At 41.2% G+C, this 19581-nt stretch overlaps 1 protein-coding gene across 1 annotated transcript in view; it reads left to right on the forward strand.

Annotated features, from left to right (window-relative positions):
* The window catches only part of galnt9 (polypeptide N-acetylgalactosaminyltransferase 9), a 96159-nt gene that overhangs the window by 64305 nt on the left and 12273 nt on the right, over positions 1-19581 (forward strand). Inside the window, exon 7 of the mRNA XM_005933315.3 lies at positions 18590-18775. Coding sequence (XP_005933377.1) covers positions 18590-18775 — 186 coding nt within the window. The remainder of the gene's footprint in view (positions 1-18589; positions 18776-19581) is intronic.

A 19581-nucleotide genomic window follows, 5' to 3' on the forward strand; every position in this document is an offset into this window, starting at 1 on the left:
CATCTATAGTTTCTGCTAGCTTCATGCAGCTGCTCGCAGCTCATTTTTGCTGCCTAAACGCACTGTGTACTCTGTGTTCACACAGTGCTAAATGCATTTAGTAAAAGACTTGTGCCATGCTAAACTAAAACTGCTACATTCAGTCATGCCCTTCCCTTCACATCCTAATCTAACAAAGTCAGTCTGGCATACCATTTTATGACTTGCAGAAATTTAATTCGTAAACATTTTTGCCCGCCAAACTATGATGGCAACCATGTTTCTGCCAGAAAAAGTCTAGAGTCTAGATGGGTTTACCCACACAATATGCCCATGAGCTTACATTGCCATCAGGAAGCCATCCAAGCTGCTTCATGAAATCTGTCTCATTTTCATAACAGTCTAATCAATCAGTCCAAGAACCTTGTGAAGTGTGATCTCATGGGGTGGCCTGCTTGTCTTGATGACATTTATTAAACTCACCAGGAACTCCTTTCAGGAGTAATGAACCAAAAAATAATCTTTTTTTTTCTTCTTTGAAGCCCCATCTCCATACCCACCTGGGCTGGGCCTCAAGGCATCTGCTCATAATCTCTCTGTAGTGAGGAGAATTGAGCTAATTAAAGTGTAGCAGTACCAGCAGCTAGACAGGAATGGGACATAATTACACTTCACTTGGTTCTTTCTGCATCCCAAGCAGAGTTATTATGGTGGGATCAAAGTATAGCATGTAACAGTCCAGTATATGTATTATATTGGTTTTAGATCAGTGCATTTTTTAATCCCATGCATTTACAATGTGACACTACATAACAGGTTAGACCTGTTGCCCGGTTTGTTGTTATAACTGTCAAATTTAGATAAGCACTTGATGGACGTTTGAACATGAAGTGTGATGTCATCAAGGTTAGTTTGTTAGCCCAATATGTGAAAGGTATCTGAGTTTAGGACTCACAAAAGTCTTGAGTCACACCTCCCTACTTTTATTTTGTCAGACTTTCTTGCTTTTTTTTTTAATGTTCTTCAGCTGTAGCTGTAGTATTTTGAAGGTAGCCATACCAAATACTGATTTCTAGCTCATTAGAATTGTAGGGTTTTGCCTCGAGCACTATATTTTCATACATGTTTGCACATTTCAATAAATCTCTATTTACCATTTTCCCAACAAAATATATAGAAAAAAGGGGTTGCTCAAGATAGTTGCACAATACTGAAGATTAAGTGAGTCCTAAACTCAGGTCCCTTTCACATATTAGGCTAACAAACTAACCTTGATGACATCACGGTGTCCCAGAAAGAGCTGAGGAGAGTCCCAGATGAGGGCTCACTCCGCAGCCGCGGAGCAGAAGCCAGGGGGAGTTGCAGTGACGCGCCCGTGAGGCCGAGAGGCCGGGGGCACCCCACCTCCGAAGTGGCCCGAGCGAGCCCCAGGCTCCAGGCCCCGATAAGCGGCCGCCAAGGAGTGAGCCGGTGTGTACCTGGACGCCCATCCCCGGACACAAAGAACCACCAACGCACCGATGTCTGAGGGAGTCCGCCACTGGCAGGGGAAGTGGTGGTGGGTGGAGATAGGCCTCCAAACCTTGGAGGGCCTGAGATGTCCCCAGAGAGGTGGCGCCTGACACCCAACCTGACATATAGACACAGACATACAGGCACACACAGATACAAACATCCATTCCCACCCTCATGCTCTCATATGCACTTACTCCACACTCAACCAACGTGGAGACAGACATAAAGAGACGCTGTACACACGATCACACTCCCCAAGCGTACTCTACAAACCGGGTCTAGGTACCCTTGCCCCTGGAGGGGGGAACTGCACCCAGACCCAGGTGGTGTTACCCTTTTCCCTGCGGTGGGGGGAGGCAGACCGCCCCGACTCCGCAGCAGCAGGGAGGCCCCACACTCCAGACCGCAGTCGGACGGCCAACTCCTCCTCCTAGCCCCCCCGCTCCAGCAGGTCGCAGAGAATGGGGGTGAGAGAAGACTCCAAACCTCCCTCCACCCGCTCATTGTAGTGTTGATGCATGTGTGTTCTAAGGTGCATTTAAAACCCAGGAGGGCATGGAGCTACCTGCCAGAGAGCAGCAGGTAAGCGCATAGTCCCTCCTGCTAGCCCTCAATGTCTACGTGTATTTAAAATTGAGAGGTGGGCAACGACGCCAGGGGTGAGGTGTACACCCTGATGGTAATTTGGACTCCGTGATTGTGCCCACCCCCAAGATCCTATATGTATGTGTAATGAGAGTGTGAATGTCTAAGTTGTGGGATAAAATTGAGGCAGAGGCAGCCAGAAGGGGACAGGGGGGGGGGATGAAGTTTACACTGTTCCTGATCCCTTATTTCATTACTTACAAATCCATATTCAGAATTCACTATTCACAAGTGTCACTAAAAGTCACTTTCAGCATTGTGCATTGTTATTACAAACTCAAATGTCTGAAATACAATATTTCTCAAGTAAAACCTTTAGACAGATAATGTACTTTTGTCTTTTGCTATTTTGCTAATAATCTTTAACACAACTCACTGTTTTAAAATCTTTTATTCATTACAAGGTGACAGTGGCATCCACCTCTAAGTTGTAGCTGGTTAATAAATCTACAGATTGATCCTTTAGTCTTATCCCTTCGTTTTGCTTCCACAGAAGCATATTAAACAGAATGTGCATGTGTAATACATTCATCTTTTGAGCAACAACTCTGATTATCAGACGATAAACCCAGCAGCTCAGCTAGTGCTTTGCATCTTGTGCCACCCACCACTTTTTTCCAGATGGTGGCTTTGTTTAATGAAAGCAAACAGTGCCCCCACCCACCCAAAAAACAAAAAAAAAAAAACTAAAAAACAAAGAAAATATAAATTCAAGATGAACCAGTAAGCATTACTTCAGGTGGTACTATAACAGGTGCAGCCTCGTAGCAGTTGGTGGATGCAGTCAGATGTTGCTTTCAGTTTATTGTGAGAACATCTGCCACACTGATACAAATATGAAGCCCGGACAATTTAACACAGTTGATCAACCTCACAAGCCATCTGGATTTGAAGATACAAATGGATTCAAAGGAAGGCGACAGCCTCCGGATGTGTTTGTTTGTAAAGGATATGATGACTGTACACATGGATTCTCATCGGTTGATTTTTCCATCTAACAATACGTTGTGTTTCACATGTGAGAGAATATTTGTATTAAATAGTTTCTTTCCCTTCGAGGGCAGAAATTCTCATGCTACATTTTGTTTCCTGCCCTGAAAGTTATCATCATACTGTCTATCTAATTATTATGAATGAAGACAGGGCTGTTAGAGTCATCCGGTTTCTGTGTGCTGTCGACTTTCTCAAAGAATCTAATAATGCGATGTTAATAAAGAGCTTCATCCGGCATCTGTACCAGGATTACAATAGTAAATGTTAATCACATTTGTGGTTTCGGTGACCTATCATGGGCAGCTCTGAGAAACCCACAGCAAGCTACCTTTTACATAAAGCCACCCTCTCTGGCTTTTAACACATGTCACACTAGGAATTATCTTCATTTAGCATTCAGGGATATTCAGATCACACACAGAATATATCTTCACTATTCCCCGTGACCGACTCAGACTCCTCCTCCAGGCTGCAGCCCTCCGCAGCGGAAAGCAGTCACCTTGAGAAAGGACAGAAATGTCGTTATGAGCCGTAGCCATCTGTGGACACCAGCCATTCTGGCAGCTTCCAAATCAACATCATGCTCATGTCCATCAAACGGCAAATGACAGTGGGCGCTCACCATATGTGAGCCCTTTCCAACAAAGTGAGTCATTCCAAAGATGAGAACAAATCTAATGCCTCCGAGGGATTCTCATGTTACACTTTTGCAAATAGAAGGAGATAAATGTGGGGGATTACTGGACAAATGCCATAATGAGGAATGCTTTATTGGACAAAGCATCGCATAGTGTCCAATATGGTTGTCCCATATGGTGGTGCGTTTTCACACCGAAATAAACACAATTTGCGGCGATGTTTATGCTGAATTCTTTTTTAACAGTTTAAGAACTTGTTTTCTTCCACTGTCTCTTGTCTCTTCAGTGACCAGTGTTGACTAAGGTATCCTTTACTATAACCGTGCGTTTTTTTATCACCTTGTCAAAGGCGTGATTCATTCTCTCGCCACAACATGTGAGAAACTATCTGCTCTCCATCGATAAAACCAACGTGAAAGCAACAGTACCACTGGATATTGATCAAGCATTTGTCTTTTTTAAATCCTGCATTATTCAGGGGCTGAATCAATCTGCTGGGGCTTAATGGACTCAGGTTTACTTACTTCATGGTTCATTACTGTATGTTCCAGCCCGAGTCCATCTATGGGAGAAAAGACAAATGAGAATAGATGCGGCAGTAAAAGTTACAAGACCCAGATCGAGGATCGTTTCAGAGGAACTACCCCAGCTATTGAAGGACTTGTTGCGACCATATGGCAAAGCAGAGAGCTTCTGCGTATGCTTTTTCGTGCTGACATTATAATACGTGATTTGGATTTATGCATCGACATGTTTGGTGCATGCATAATTTAAGATTTATATGGCCTTCTTGTCTCCTCGTGTCTTATAGATCCAGACTGTGTCCATAATTTACACCACAATAGAGTGTATGTTTGAGAACATATGTTATGTTTGGCATTTAACGATGACATCGAGCATACTCCTCTGCTTCAAGTGGCTTTGGAAAAATTACTTGGCTTCTTGGGCATGAGCGTACCTCAGAGAGTTGCCACTTTGGCGTTCAGAGCCAGAGGGATAAGTAATTAGACAGGCCCTGTCAGCTTACTTATTATCCCTGTGAATCATAAACTTCATTAAAAACCTCCTTCAGTAGTGACTGCAGATACCCCCACCCTAATTTGAACACATTTTGACAAGGTAATTAAGATTATTTCACAAGATTTGTGCATTTCGCATCCTCCCACCGTTGAAGACAATCGAATTATATAGAGAGGTATCCAAATGCTCTCTCCGTGGACAGCAGCATCACCAGAAAACAACAACAGCAACACTTGACAGGCAGATTGGCTCATCCCATTCATTATCTCAGCATTAGCTAATCTGTTCACGTAATTGCTTGTGTTAGATGTCTAAGACTCTTGCTGAAAACTTGAAATGATCTGACAAGGCCAAAGCATTTGACGAGCACTTGCGCACACTGATTTGGCCGCAGCAGCAAATCAGCCGGCATATCAAAGAGGAAGGGCAGCAACTGGGTGGAATTAGCTTTTGACAGGCGTAGTTAAAAGGGCCTACGCGTCTGTCTGTCTCTCCATCAACAGCCTCCATTTTATGGATGCGCAGGCACGATGCCCAGCGATGGCACTGTCACCTCACAGCAAAAAAAGTTCTTGCTGATGGGCTGTGGACTCTGCGTGTATTTTCTCTAAATGACATGCATGTTAGACTGATTGGTGATTAAAAACTGGGAGTTGTCTGGAGACAAGCTGCTCACCCATCCTCTCTGACCCTAGTCGGGCAGTTTATCACACTAATAGAGATTTTTTTTAAAAGAACAGCAAATACTTATTAATGTAGAGGTTCCTATGAGTGCCTGAAAATAAATCAAAGTATAAAGTTGGCATGTATGTGCTGCACTACTTTGTGACTGTGAGCTTCTTAAACGACCAAAATATACTGTGATAAATATACTTCCTGTTAAGTGGATTTTTCTGACCTCTGGGGAGCTACAGCATTTCCAGTTGTTTCGTGCTAAATGACGCTAAGAGCTGCTGTGGATACTTCATAAATATGACACTAGTCATATGGCCAGTGACAGATCTAAAAGATTTTACATGGGAGAGCAAAATGGGGGCGAGAAGTCTAGGCAGGGTGGCACATACCTCTTCAGTGAAGTATGTGAAAATCCCCTATATGTAAATGGAGTCAACAAAAACACTTTCAAACTATTTGTTGTATCATTATCTCTTCTAAGAAAACAAAGACGGTTTTTAGGTATAAAGTTCCCGGCTCTACAGCAGGGGGGCAGTTGCCCCCCTTGCCCCCCCTGTAGATCCGCCCCTGCTTGTGGCTTAAATGAGGTATTGATTTTCTCATGTAATTCTCTGCAAGTAATTAAGTGAAACTTTCTGTGAGTCTCCTATTAATTAACCTGAATTACTTTTAAAAAACTAATACAGATGAAAGTTCACTCAAGTTGCAACACATCAGTAAAATTTGAAGAGCATTCAATAATGGCTCGAGGGTGTGGCTTCACGCCAGGTAAGGCACAGGGAATGAATATAGGTATACTTTGCTTGGTGCTCAGATTTCAGTCTTTCAAAAGTATCCGCTGCTCAAGGAAAAAACTTATTACACATTGTTCACTGCTATTTTGAATACTTGTCAACCTTTTAAATAAATGTAATTTTGTAAAAATGGTAATTTATCATTTCTGCTAATTAGCCACTGCTGTAGTCGGTCCCAGAGAGCTGTCAAAGTTACACATGCTGCTCTGCTGATGGAGTTTGATATGTTATGAATAACTTAACACACATTTAACTCTTCAAATGTGGATTTGAAATTGAAGCGTGCTGCTTTATCCAGTGAGATCATTTTAAGTTACAATTCATGAGAGAAATATTGGACTAGTGTGAAGAGAGCAAAGCATGTCGTGCTGTTGTGAGTACTATGTTCGCTGCTAGATTTCTGTTATCTGAGGATAACAGGGTGTTGGTACTTGAAACTGCTTTCTGGTCTGGAAATTAGCATTGGTTTGAATCAACACCGGAGCTATAGACGAATGAGTGACAAATTACAGGAAAAGCCACCCATTGTGTTCTATGCTTCCAATCTTGGCTCTCACTCAGTAGAGCTCTACTGGATGTATAGAACAACAGTCTTCTGAACATATTCCCCCATTCTTGTTTTGATGATGGTAGCAGAGAGCACTGTGTAACATGTTTGCCCAAAATCTCCCACAGTTATTCAGTTGGGTTGAGATGTGCTGATTGTGAAGACGTGAGCATGTCTTCATACTGACCAAACTCCTCAGTAAACCCTCATGCCCTATTGATCAGGGAAGTAGTCTCCTGAAAGAGACTACTCCCAAACAGATAGAAATGTTTCTTCATAGAATGAAAGTGATCACTCAGAACAGTGTTGTATTGATTTGCAGTGGCCCCTTACCCTTAGAGGATAAGTGAACCCAAACAGAAAAAGCAGCTCCGCAGGGGTCAAAGGTTTCGATTTTTTTCTATAATTTGAAACCTGTTTAAATAAGGGAAATGGTTAGCTGCAAGTCTGAGCTAATATAAGCTTCATTTTCTGTGTTGCTGTTTTGCCTTCATATGACAGAAAACTACATCATAGAAAATCCCTTGATATTTTAAAATCGTAATGTCAGTCATTAGAAAAGTTGTAAATATACCGTCTGGTCTGCCAGCACTCTCAATCAGCATTTCTTTGAAATAGGTGGGACTTTTTGCAATAATATACTACAAAAAGACTTCCCTTGGGTTGAGACTGAGAGCTTTTCTGTTGAGAATATAGACATGTAAAATTCCCCAGATGCTACTGAGTGCTTGAGCGCTTGCAACTTACTTCCCCAAGAGGTTACAGAATGCAATTTCACAGCTTTCTTCTGAGGTATTGGTAAAAAAAAATTTCCACATGAAGTTCAAAGAATTTCCATGACAAAGGTCGGCAAAAGAATCCATCCCACATTTCTGAGGATGAATACAATTCTTTGTCTAAAATGCGCTGGCACCGGAGCCTTTTGTGCAGACTGCAGGGATTAAAGGCCTGTATACTTTTTTTAACCACGCCATGTATCAGTTTATCCTCCCCTGCCCTCTAAGAGAGAGGAAATTAACACTTAAATGTCAAAGTAGAATCGTCAATTAACCTATTAAGTGACCTCTAAAGGAGTTAAATTTCCTCTAAGATTAAAATAAAAGTGTATACCTCTGGGTCATTTATTAAGTGGTAAGAGACATGAAAATGCTGTTTATGAATACTTGTCACACAGATAGATAGATAGATAGATAGATAGATAGATAGATAGATAGATAGGATGGGATGGGATGGGATGGTATAGTATAAAGTCTGGATGACCTCAGTACATCCTTTCATCATCTAATACTGGACGGTAGCTTGGAGAGTTGTAATGGGCAGACAGACACAAAGTGGTGAAACCACCTTTGTGGTGCTTTGCCGCTACAGTCCAGGAGCAGATTGCTCTCATCACACCCATTTTCAAGATCTTGATCTCAACTACACATCTGTAATAGCCTATGTTTGTAGCTTGCAGATTTGTGATACAATTTCACTGACAAAAAGTCTGCACATACAGGACATTGGAAAACTTTTGAATGGCTCATTTCTTTTCCCATCATTTTGCTTTCAAGGAGCCAGACGTTCTTATAATCTTTAAAGCAGTTTTGCCAATAATTCTCTTCAAGCTTTCTGAATCTCTTTCAGTGTTTTTATTAAAACACTGGCTGCTTTTTAACTCATTTAACTCATTTTCTGTCCAGTCCTTGTGCCTGACCATTTTCAGAGGATTACTTTTTTTTTTTTTTTGTTAAGCCACTGAACACTGATCTATACATAGAAGGGCACCTAACATGAGGGATGAACCAGTGCTGTGTCTGCGCATAGACAGTTTAGAAAAGAACCAAGTTTAGATTGTGTCTTCAACCACTTTGTTACTAATTCTCAAGGCAGGGAAACGAGGAGAAATGAGTTATGTGAAATTACACAAGAACTGAACTGAAAATCAGTGGCAGCAGGTTTTGTGAAGTGATGAATCAGAAATTGATGGAAATACAAACACATAGTCTTCCATTGTGTGTTTTTCTATTTATGGATTGGCCTCCCCAGAGCCCTTAACATTATTGAAGCAGTGTGGGATCATCTTGACAATGATCTGAATAAAAGGCACCCAACATCCAAATAAGAGCTTTGAATGTCCTTCAGGAAGCCTGGAGAACTATCCCTGAAGACTTTACATTACATGACAAGGAAGATTGTCTAAGAGATTTCAGGCTGTGTTGAAGAATTAAGGTGGTCATAGCAAATATCCTTTGCAAGCTTGTTCGAACTGTACAAACGTATTTTTTGCGTTACATACTGTTTTTCCGTATATGTTTTAATCAATTGCTGCACCTTTTTGCCATGCTCCTTGCAAGATACAAATAAACAGTACTGTGTGAAAACCTTCAAGACTGATGTCAAACACGCACACACAAACAGGTAACCTCAGGACAAAAAAACCCCACCAAAGCCATTTTGTCACAGCTGGTAAATAAAAAACAACATATAATTAGAGTTGCTTTTGAAAAATGCATGTTATATGAAATATATACATGTTAAGTTCGTTGTTGTTGTTGTCATGTTATACTGCGTGATGCATCTTAATCCATAAGAATCACAGATCTTCTGGTGTTTATGTGATTTTGTGAGAGACTAACAACTGGGATTTAAGATAAATGTTAAATGCTGATGGGAGCGCAAACTCAGCTCGGATGTGTGCTCAAGTACAGATGATAAATTCATGTGTGTGCAAAATCTGAACGCAGCAGTCACTGCAGGATGCCAGACTGTTCGTTTTTTTGAATTGTTGCTTTCCCACAAACCAAGTTTTGATAGTGGAAATATTTCACATCCACTGAGCATGCACAGAGTTCCCAAAATTTTCCTTTATCACAAGTCACCACACTATAGCTGAGAGGAATATTACATATACACAGCCACCTGAACATAAAGGGATGAGCTCTTATAAAAGTTTATTCCCAGTTCTCAGCTGCCAGTCTAGCAACGACACAGTAGTTTTTATCTTCAGCTCCATATGGAGGAGGAAAAAAAATCACAAGTTTGGTCAGAATTAGGCAGGTAGACTTCTCAGTTAGAGGCTGGATTATATCGCTTTGCAATGTGACACCTTAAGCAAGAGCCCGTTTTTCTTTTCTTAACTTGTGAATTGGTCTTAAAGTTCCTGTTCAATACCACCTCTAGCAACGTGCCTCCAAAGTGTCAATAATCTGATGGGTGTGACTTTCCAAAGAAAGGAACCATTAACTAAAGCATTGATTTTAAGGGTACTACACCAAGTATGTGAGCATGTACATGTCGAGTGTATAGGACGAAACGGTAAATGTGATTCATTTGTAAACTAGTGAAAAGGGCCAAAAATGTACACATAGAAAAAGATCAGGCTCCAAGCAGATTGTGAGCATTTGAGCTATCAGCATTTCTTGTCCTAATGAGCATTTCAAAAAGCACCTCATGCAGGATTTTGGCCTCCAAGTCAGTTCCGAGTGCTGGGGAGGGCATCTCCGTCCGTTTTGCTGCCTGGAATCTTAAATGCATCTAAATAGGACATGATGCATGATGCATAATTTCATTGAATGTATATCAAGGAGAAACTCTGTGAAAAATGTCACAGTAGAAGAAGAAGAATTTGTGTGTTTGTGTGGCTAAAAATGACATCATGGTATATCTTGTTTTCCAAATCAATGCAAAACTGGCAGAGCTCAAGAGCTCCATCTAAATATCACATTTAAAAACTGATATTTCCTCAAACCTGCCGGTAAATGTTTTCGTCATGCACCGAGAATAGCTGAGAAACACGGAGATGAACCCCTATGGACCCCCGAGCTAGTGCTACACTCATTTGGGCAATCCCGAGGCTTCTGTTTGCTACTGCAGGATAATTCTCCTCCCTGTCTGTCAAACACGTTAGCTGTCAAGCTGGATGTGACATAATATAAAGTCTGCATGACCCCGGCACATTCTTTCATCATCTTAGGCTGAATTCTCAGCCGCACGCTTGCTCTCTCTCCCTGCACTGCTCTCCATTATGACCAGTGATGGAGAAAAAGTCTGATGGTTAATGTCATTTTTGCAGTTTCTGGAAAACGTGCACCGGTGGGACTGAAAAGTCAGCGGCTATTTTCAAACGGCTTAGAGGCAGTAGTGTATTCCAGAAGAAGTACTTGTTGGATGGGTCACACGGTGATCGTCCAGGTGTGAGGAGCCGAGAAATGAAGCGGGGTTTTTAACTTTCTCTCTCTTGCTCGCTTTATTCCTTTTTTCTCTCCACACAGTGACACAATTCTTATTATGTTCGAGTGTCCAAACAACCATGAATGTTATCCCCATTTTTAAAGAAGTCAGCCCAAATATCTACACTCTCTTTAGAAGCTCAGCTTTATCTAGGTTATCTCAGATGTGTAAACCTAGAGACAACAAAAGCTTTTTGAGGGGAGTGCTTTTAAAATCGAACTCACTTTACAAGAGTGCTACAAAAGTATGGAAGTTCTACGGAATTTGGAGCAAGCCCCCAAATCACGTGCCTGTTTGGTAGACTCGAGAGGGACTGCCATGGCTGATCAAAAGACCTGTTTTATTTCCAGCATCCATACATTTTGTATGTGGTTTGCATATTGCTACCTACACTGTTTAAGTCACATGTCTATTACCCGGTCTGGTTGAGCGGCCATGCAGAACACGTATGATATGTTAGCCCTCAAAACAACCTTGGGGAATCAGCTGAGCCTGGTAGTCTGAAGCCAAATCACTTGGGCACAGGTGGTTTGGGTATATGCCAATGAGCAGCACTGGAACTTACTCTGAATTTGAATTGGCCGCAATGTTTAGTTTCCGTTCTGAGTGGTACAAATGTTGATCAGGTCCCTTACAAAGAAACACCAATCTAGCCACACCGATGATGCCGCATTTTGTAATGAAAATATATGAAATGATTTATTACAGCAGCAGAATTTGGCATCAGACTACAAGTTCATCACTCCCCCTCTGAATGTGATGCATATGAGCATATACTGTGGAAACTGGGGATGAGTAGCTATCCTCTACTGGGTGATGCTGTAGTCTCTGAGTGTGTGAAACAGCAGTCAGCTATGCAGGCCATGTAAGGGGTAAGAAATGGGAAGTGTTACAGCTTAAACAGCCAAATTTTCAGGGTGTGTTCGGCATATTACGTGAAGAGAGTAAGGCATGTTAATTGTGTATGACACAGCACCGCTTGAGCTCTCTGATTGAAGTAGCTCGCAGGCTCCATTTAAAGCAAGTGCTCAGTTCCAAACTCTGTCTACATGTCCACCATCAGCCTCCATGCACTGCATTTTCCTGGTATATTGACTGTATTGTTTAATGGCACTGATAGAAGCCTGTTTATGGCTGTTAATAGCTTTTATGCTCTTTATGGCTGATGTTTTCGGCAGCCTCGTAGAGCTTTTCACGCAAATGGTCCAGCTGCAATTAACTAACAGCATGTACAGAGACAATTAAATTAAATTAGCAATTACATCACCACAACATCAAAGTACTCTGTGTTAAGTGCTCTCTCTTAATGATGCAGAATGCAGTTTTATGAAGGGTCACCTCCAAATGGACTTCACAAAAATCTAGTCCTGAGAACCTGTGGGTGGGATGTCATAGATTAAAACAGTCTTATTTGGTATTTAGATTTTATTATGTTTCCACAGTTGTGAATATTTAAAGGTGTAACCTGTATCTGCAGGATGCTGCTGCCCTTTGGAGCTCTGTTTTCACCGTATACTACATGACACCAAACATCCGTGTCTGTGTGGAGAATATTACTGTATGCTAATTTATTTAAATTATTAAAAATTGCGATTCCATTAGTAAGAAGAGTAGTGCATTTTTTAAAAAAAAGATGCTTAATACAGCACAACAATAATGAAATGAGTACAGCAACACAAAATGAGACCCTGTCATGAGCAGAGGCACTCTCTGCATGGTGTTAATGCTTTCCTGTGTGAGCAGAAGTGCACAGGCATCCTTATTACGTCTTTATACTTCGGAGGAAAATATCTGCCATTTGGCCTGATTTGCTTTGTGAATGCTTTTTCTAAAGCCTTGTTTATGAGCCTACAGGCAGCAGGATGGAGTCATAAGCAGTCCTGGAATGTAACACGTACCGTTTTAGCCAGCAATCTGTTGGGCACCACCTGTTTTCCCTCCAAATCACCGGCGTTTTTCTCATGCGTTGAAAAAGGTCACATCAGCATTGATGATCCTCACAAGCAGAGCTGACTCCCTGCAGCTGCCTTAGATCAGGTTGTTCGTCGCTAAATCAAGAAAGAAATGTACCCTTGCCCCCCCTCCCCATCTTCACCAGCTGGTTAGTGGCTTGTGATTAGCTCTTTCACATCAACACATAGTGTCTTAACTATTGAGAATAAAAGTGACATTGGAAGCGGATGTTCTCTTTTGTAGTGAAATTGACTTTCAACAGTGGTACACATTTACATGTAGGGAGAATTGTAAAACCATCGTAGAGGTTGATTCAGTCCAGCGAAGTGAGAACAGAGTCCCAAAATATACAAACTGCTACATAGACTGTTTGCACAACCAGCAGCCAATAGATACGGTTATGAGGGATGCAAACGGGGACAGCAAAGTAAGACAAGACCAAGACTTTGTGTGTATTGCTCAGAATGGGGGGTAGTGGCATTTTTTTTTTTTTAATTTTAAAAATTTACTTCTGGGAGTTTCAGGCTTTATCTGACAGGCCGGTGCAGAGAGCAAACAGGAGACCAGGGAGAGAGTGGGGGCAATGACACAAAGGAAATGAAAGATCCAGAGCAGACTCAAATCCAGGCCCCCTTAGTAGCCTTTGGCATATTGGCTGCTTTCTAAACCAGGTGAGCTCCCAGACAGTGTGAGACCCAACAAGCAGCCTATAGGGGAAGGGAAACGGCTTTAGCACTGCATGGACCTGAACCTAGTCTAAGCTTTGCTACAGTGTAAATACATCATCATCCAATTAATAAATCATCCAGACAGATTCCAGTCAGATTAACATTCTTCAGCCTGGAATCATGAAAAAAGACATGGCCCTAATAGCTTTCCAGAATCATAAGATCCTGGGCCTCTCCCTGTAAATAACAACATTATTATTTTAGCTTCAGACTTACAAATGATATTTCCTTGTCTCATTGGCATTTGAAGTATCACCTTGTGAAAAAGCTGTTGGACCTTTATCTGTTGAAATGTTATCACCATTAAATCTCAGAAGCAGGAAACTTTATTAGCATGCAGTTAACAAGCAGATATCATCACTGACAAATGCAGTAAATAATTGATGGAGGATCAAAATGACTTTGAGAAGATTGTAGTCCAGATAGAAATGAATTATGCAGAAAACAAATAGAGGCAGCCTTTGTCCACCTGGATCAAATGAAGTTCACTGTATTAGAAACCTATGCTTGAAAGGTCACTTCAAACTATTACTCCCTTTCTGTTCACTTGTAATGCCATGATAATGTGATTTGATATGATTAAAGAAATTATAATTATAATGTTAAACACTAATGAATGTAATAATTAAGGATAAATGATATTGGCAATAAAGATAAACCACGTTAGATAAAATGCATGCAGAAAACATCCAGAGCCTTTCAGGTTTCACCATAGAGGAAGCACATAAAATGTTATGCTTGAAACACGTAAAGCAGGTCCATTTGACCTGCTTTATGTGTTTGACTGCTATCTTTTTGTTGCTGCTGTTGAAATGTGTCTTTTTCAGTCCTATAAATTAGAAACACCTGCAATAATTAAAGAAAAATGTTAAACAGAATCTTTTTATATACATACTTAATAGTTTGTGGGAGTTTAGATGGCTTTTTAATTTGCAACAAATCCTGCTGTGAAATATACAGTAATATAATTAGAATGAGAGCTGCTTATAGAGATAAGATGAAAGGTCTGGCTGTTACAAGGGAAATAATGAGCGGTGGAGTGTATTACTGTTGCCATGCTAAAGCAAAGAAGAGAAACAGCTGGTACTCAGTGTATTTCATTTATTTATGTATTTATTTGTAACATGGAAATTAAAAAATAAAAAATAATTTGTCTCCTGCTTCTTATAGACAAACAAATGCATCATTTTAGACAAGAAACTCTAAGTTTAAATTAATGCAACAAAGTCTGTTTAGCCAACTAGCTAGCACACAGCTTTCTGACCCTTGCAAGTGGTTGAGGAAATATTGATCAGCAGTTTGCTTTCAGCGCCAGGAAAGCTGCTAACCGCAATTTCACTTGCACACATTTTCAATTATCCACGAGTGCTTCATAAGTGGTTAAAACACTGATAGTTTTACTCACACACAATCAATTTGGAGCAGGAAACCAAAGAAACACAGCATTACGCAGAGCTTACTATGTTTCCAAAGGCAACGGGCGGGATCTGCAGGGACTAAAGGCTCCCCATTAAATCGGTATTGCACTCACACCCACACAAAGTCGCCAACCGTGAAGACTGTTGCAGAAAAACAGCATTTGTCATGAGCAGCAGCAAAGCAGGTAAACCCTGCTCCAAAGTACTAATGGATTTTTTAGGCCAAGGTCATTGTGGATCATCAGGAGTGAAGAAGAGGGGTCAGTCAGTCAATAGAGGTTTTTAAGCTCAGGTCAGCTCCAGCGAACTACTTCACCACTGATACAGCTGAAGCAACTGAGAGGACAGATGCTGTGATTGCCCTTATTATCATACAATTAAGCACAACCTCACAGACTCCCTTTAGCACTACAGCAACGTGTAACATCAGGGTACCTGTAGTGTTAATGTGAACTGACATATCCATTCTTTCATAAAATGAGTATTTTCCATATATTTCCTATTCTGAAATTTACACAAGCCACTAATGAATTTAGCCCACTAAAAAGAATGCACATACCCAAAACATATTTTTTGCCTGTGCCATTAAGCTCTGTTGTTTGAACAATTAAAGAACAACTGAGTCATGCAGTTTCCCTGGGTGACATGTTTCTTCATTACAGTGAACACTGTACAGGAGTTTATTTTGAGTCGAGCCCACGTATTCCGCCTTGCTGCCAGAATATCAAAGGAACAATGTGGATTAAACTACTCCCAAAATGATGCACCACACACCACAGCTTGGAGAACATTTTCTAAGAAAAAAGCTGTTTAGACACATCTCTTTGGTTTATTCAAACAACATGTCATTAGATTTATTGGGAATAACAAAAATGCAACTTACATTATATTGTACAGACATGCTTTTTCCCTTAATAAACAAATCCAGGGATTGGTAAAACTGCTAACTTTGAGGTTGAAAGGAACCAGTTCAGGTGCTTTGGCCATCTGTGTAGGATGCCTCCTAGGCAAGGGGTTTTGGGCATTGTCCTCGTCGTAGGAGGCCCTGGGATAGACACACCACACGCTGGAGAGCTTGTATCTCTCACAATTCTGCATCCTCCTGGATGAGCTGGAAGAGGTTGCCAGTTGAGTAAAGACTGGGCTATGCTATTTAGACTACTGGCCCTGCGGCCCAAACCCAGATAAGCAGGAATCGATGGAAGGATGGATGGAAGAATGGTCGGATGAATGGATAGAAGGATGGATGGTTGGAAGAATGCATGGATGGGTGGATGGATGGATGGATTAAAATATGTGGGGACAATCTTGGGGGAGACGCTACCATCCCATAGAGCAGGGGTAGGCAACTCCAGGCCTCGAGTGCCGGTGTCCTGCAGGCTTTAGATGTGTCCTTGATCCACCAGATGATTCAAATTGCTAAATTACCTCCTCAACATGTCTTGAAGTTCTCCGGAGGCCTGGTAATGAACTAATCATTTGATTCAGGTGTGTTGACCCAGGGTGAGATCTAAAGCCTGCAGCACACCGGCACTCGAGGCCTGGAGTTGCCTACCCCTGCCATAGAGGTTGGGGGTTGATAGATAGTTTATAAATGGAGACATATTTTAAGAACTTCATACAAAAAAAATCCATACTTGTCCTTTACCTAACTATCCTGTCATATCTCCCCAATACTTGGCACTACTCACTGATGATCTGTCCTACAGATAAACATCCAGCTACACACGTCAAACATTTCTTGATTGCATCTGGTCACAGGTTGTTAATAATAAATCACTGGGAGCAGGAATCTCTGAATATATTTAAATTACCATACTAATATACTCAATTCATTGGTGAAAGGGCCTTTGCTTAGCACTTTTAGGTTTCCAAATGGCATCATGAAGTGCCTTCAGAGTTCAGTAGTACTCTTTTAGTCTTACAATAAGAATCATGGAAGGAAATACAGATCAAGAGTTTGAATCATATATCATTATTTTGAAAATGACCAAAAACAGACGCTGTATTTATTCACATCTTTTCACATGACATTCAATAAGCATGATGTGCAGAAAACAGGTATCATCCCAGATCTGCACTTAATTGAGAAAATAGTTTTGCAGCAGCATGTTCCTTAAACACCAAGCAGGGGGTATCGTTTTGGGGTCATAGAGAAGTTAATGAATGAGAACATCTGTTACGCTTTGTGGCAATTGTCATTAAGAGACTGTGGGTGGTGGAGGCGGTGATATTTTGTACGGCTGGAAGGACATACCATATGGCCTTCCAGTGATACGGCATGAGAAATTGCTCAGGCACTTTGTAACACCATGGCAGAGATTTGAAGATATGGATGTGTTTTTGCAGAGAGTTTTAAAATTCAAATCTTTTCTGGCACTGAAAGAAATGGGTGCATTACTCCCATGTGACTGCCTGCCACTGTAGTTTTCCATTGAGTATGTCAGTCGAGGGTCACAACATCACACAGTCTGCAATCAATCAGAGCTGTGATTGATGCTTTTAAAGAAGGCATTTTTCACTGCCTGGCTTCAAGCAGTATATCCCTCTTTTTCAGTGTCATATGCACAGCACTCCGTGGCATCAGAGTTCTCCAGTTGTCATAGGTACCTCTATGAAGACTGTATCTACAATATGAGCCATAGGCTTACAAATCCATTTGTCCCTCATTTTGTCGCTCACTTCAGCAAATAATATAAATAAATATGTAATAATGTAACAACTAAATGCATCTTTGAGAACACGTGTGCTATGTTAGAAACAAGAAGAAGGACATAACATAGCAGTAAACGAATTGCAAGTATGTTTTTCCTCTTTAATAATGAAAACCTATGCAGCACTCTGTCGCTTTGAATGGTGGATAAAGATTGTGACCCTAAATGTGCAGCAGATTTCTGTGTCGATGCATGTATCTTATATTTTTCAAGCAGTTCGCTGATGGAGATAAATTGCAGCAAGCTCAAGTATGACCATGATACCATGGACAAATTAATGAAGATGCCTGTTTGACCTTGTTCACTCCACTATGAGAAGTCATTAAAAAAAAAATCAAATGCATTTATTTGAGTCCTCATTTGTGCTTCTGCCAAGGCTGTTTGCATGTGGCTTTTCAACATTTAACTTCATATTTTAATGAATATTTTTGCTCTGAAGTGGAATTCAGTTCTGTTCAATACTACATACAAAATATACCTTTCTCTAGTAGAATCTGAGTTTTATAGCCAGTGAGGGAGGATTCCTGTATTTTCAAAAAGACATCAGATTATATAGACATCTACTATGAGCAAGGGAATAAGGGATAATAGCCAGCTCTACATAAGTCAAAACCAAGTTGTAATAACCAGCAAACCAGTATTTTTTGTATAAATTAAATTAATTATCCTTAAACCTCAATGCCTGTAGTTTGATTGGCCTCTACATTAGGCGGGAGCTGTGTAGCTGTTGATCTGAACTCTTTCTTTCTGCTGTGTAGGTGTGGCAGTGTGGTGGGAGCATGGAAGTCCTCCCGTGCGCCAGAGTGGCCCATATCGAGCGCACCAAAAAACCCTACAACAATGACATAGATTACTACGCCAAGCGCAATGCCTTGCGAGCCGCTGAGGTGTGGATGGACGAATACAAATCCCACGTCTACATGGCCTGGAACATTCCCATGAATGTAAGTTTTTCTCTGTCTTAGATTACACCCTCATTGAAATCCACGAGCTCTCTTTTGCCCTGTCTCCTCCTGTCACACTTTCTCATTCAGACATGCAACCAGGCCTCTGGAGACGCTAGTCAATAGAAATTCAAAATTCAGATTTCATCCCGTTTGACCTTCACACTGGCAGCAGAGCACAGGCAGAAAGCAGTAGATGCTCTTTCCAAACAGATGAGAGAGGTACATCAAGTGAAGGAGATTAGCCTCATTTCCAATCAGTCTAGTTTCATACGTATCAGTTTCATTTAATTGCTTTCAAGAGTCTACGGAGATGACCTGCAAAATAATAAACAGCTATTTTCATTAATAAAGAGTTTAATATTGAATCCTAATTGCCTCTTCAGCCATGCAGAATGAGATGTTAGTCAGTGAAGGACATCAGTGAAGGCCTCAAGAAAGCCGTCCAGCACAGCTCACTGATGTCCCTAACAAAATAATTACAGGATGTGGGCTCGTCACACACTGGTGCGGCACGCTGCTGATGCCTGCATGCCGCCTGGAAATGTTGAGTCGAAATGTGGAAGCTGGGGGTGGCAGCACCTTTGACAAAGTAGTCAATCAGACCACATCCCTTCTTGAGTGTAATTACAAGCACAGTGGCATGGCATGTTATTACCTCGGCTGTCCTGTAGCGCAGAGTTATTTTGTGTACAGTAGAAAGGCCTAACTACGATTATTCCATCTACCCCCCTCCCTCTCCTCCCAGCCTCCCCCTATACACAATCACTGATTTTCGTTATTGTCTAAGGTACCTGCTGAGAGCA

Source organism: Haplochromis burtoni, unplaced genomic scaffold, assembly GCF_018398535.1.
Source record: "Haplochromis burtoni strain Fernald_Lab_line unplaced genomic scaffold, NCSU_Asbu1 Contig_166, whole genome shotgun sequence".
In the NCBI taxonomy this organism is placed as follows: domain Eukaryota; kingdom Metazoa; phylum Chordata; class Actinopteri; order Cichliformes; family Cichlidae; genus Haplochromis; species Haplochromis burtoni.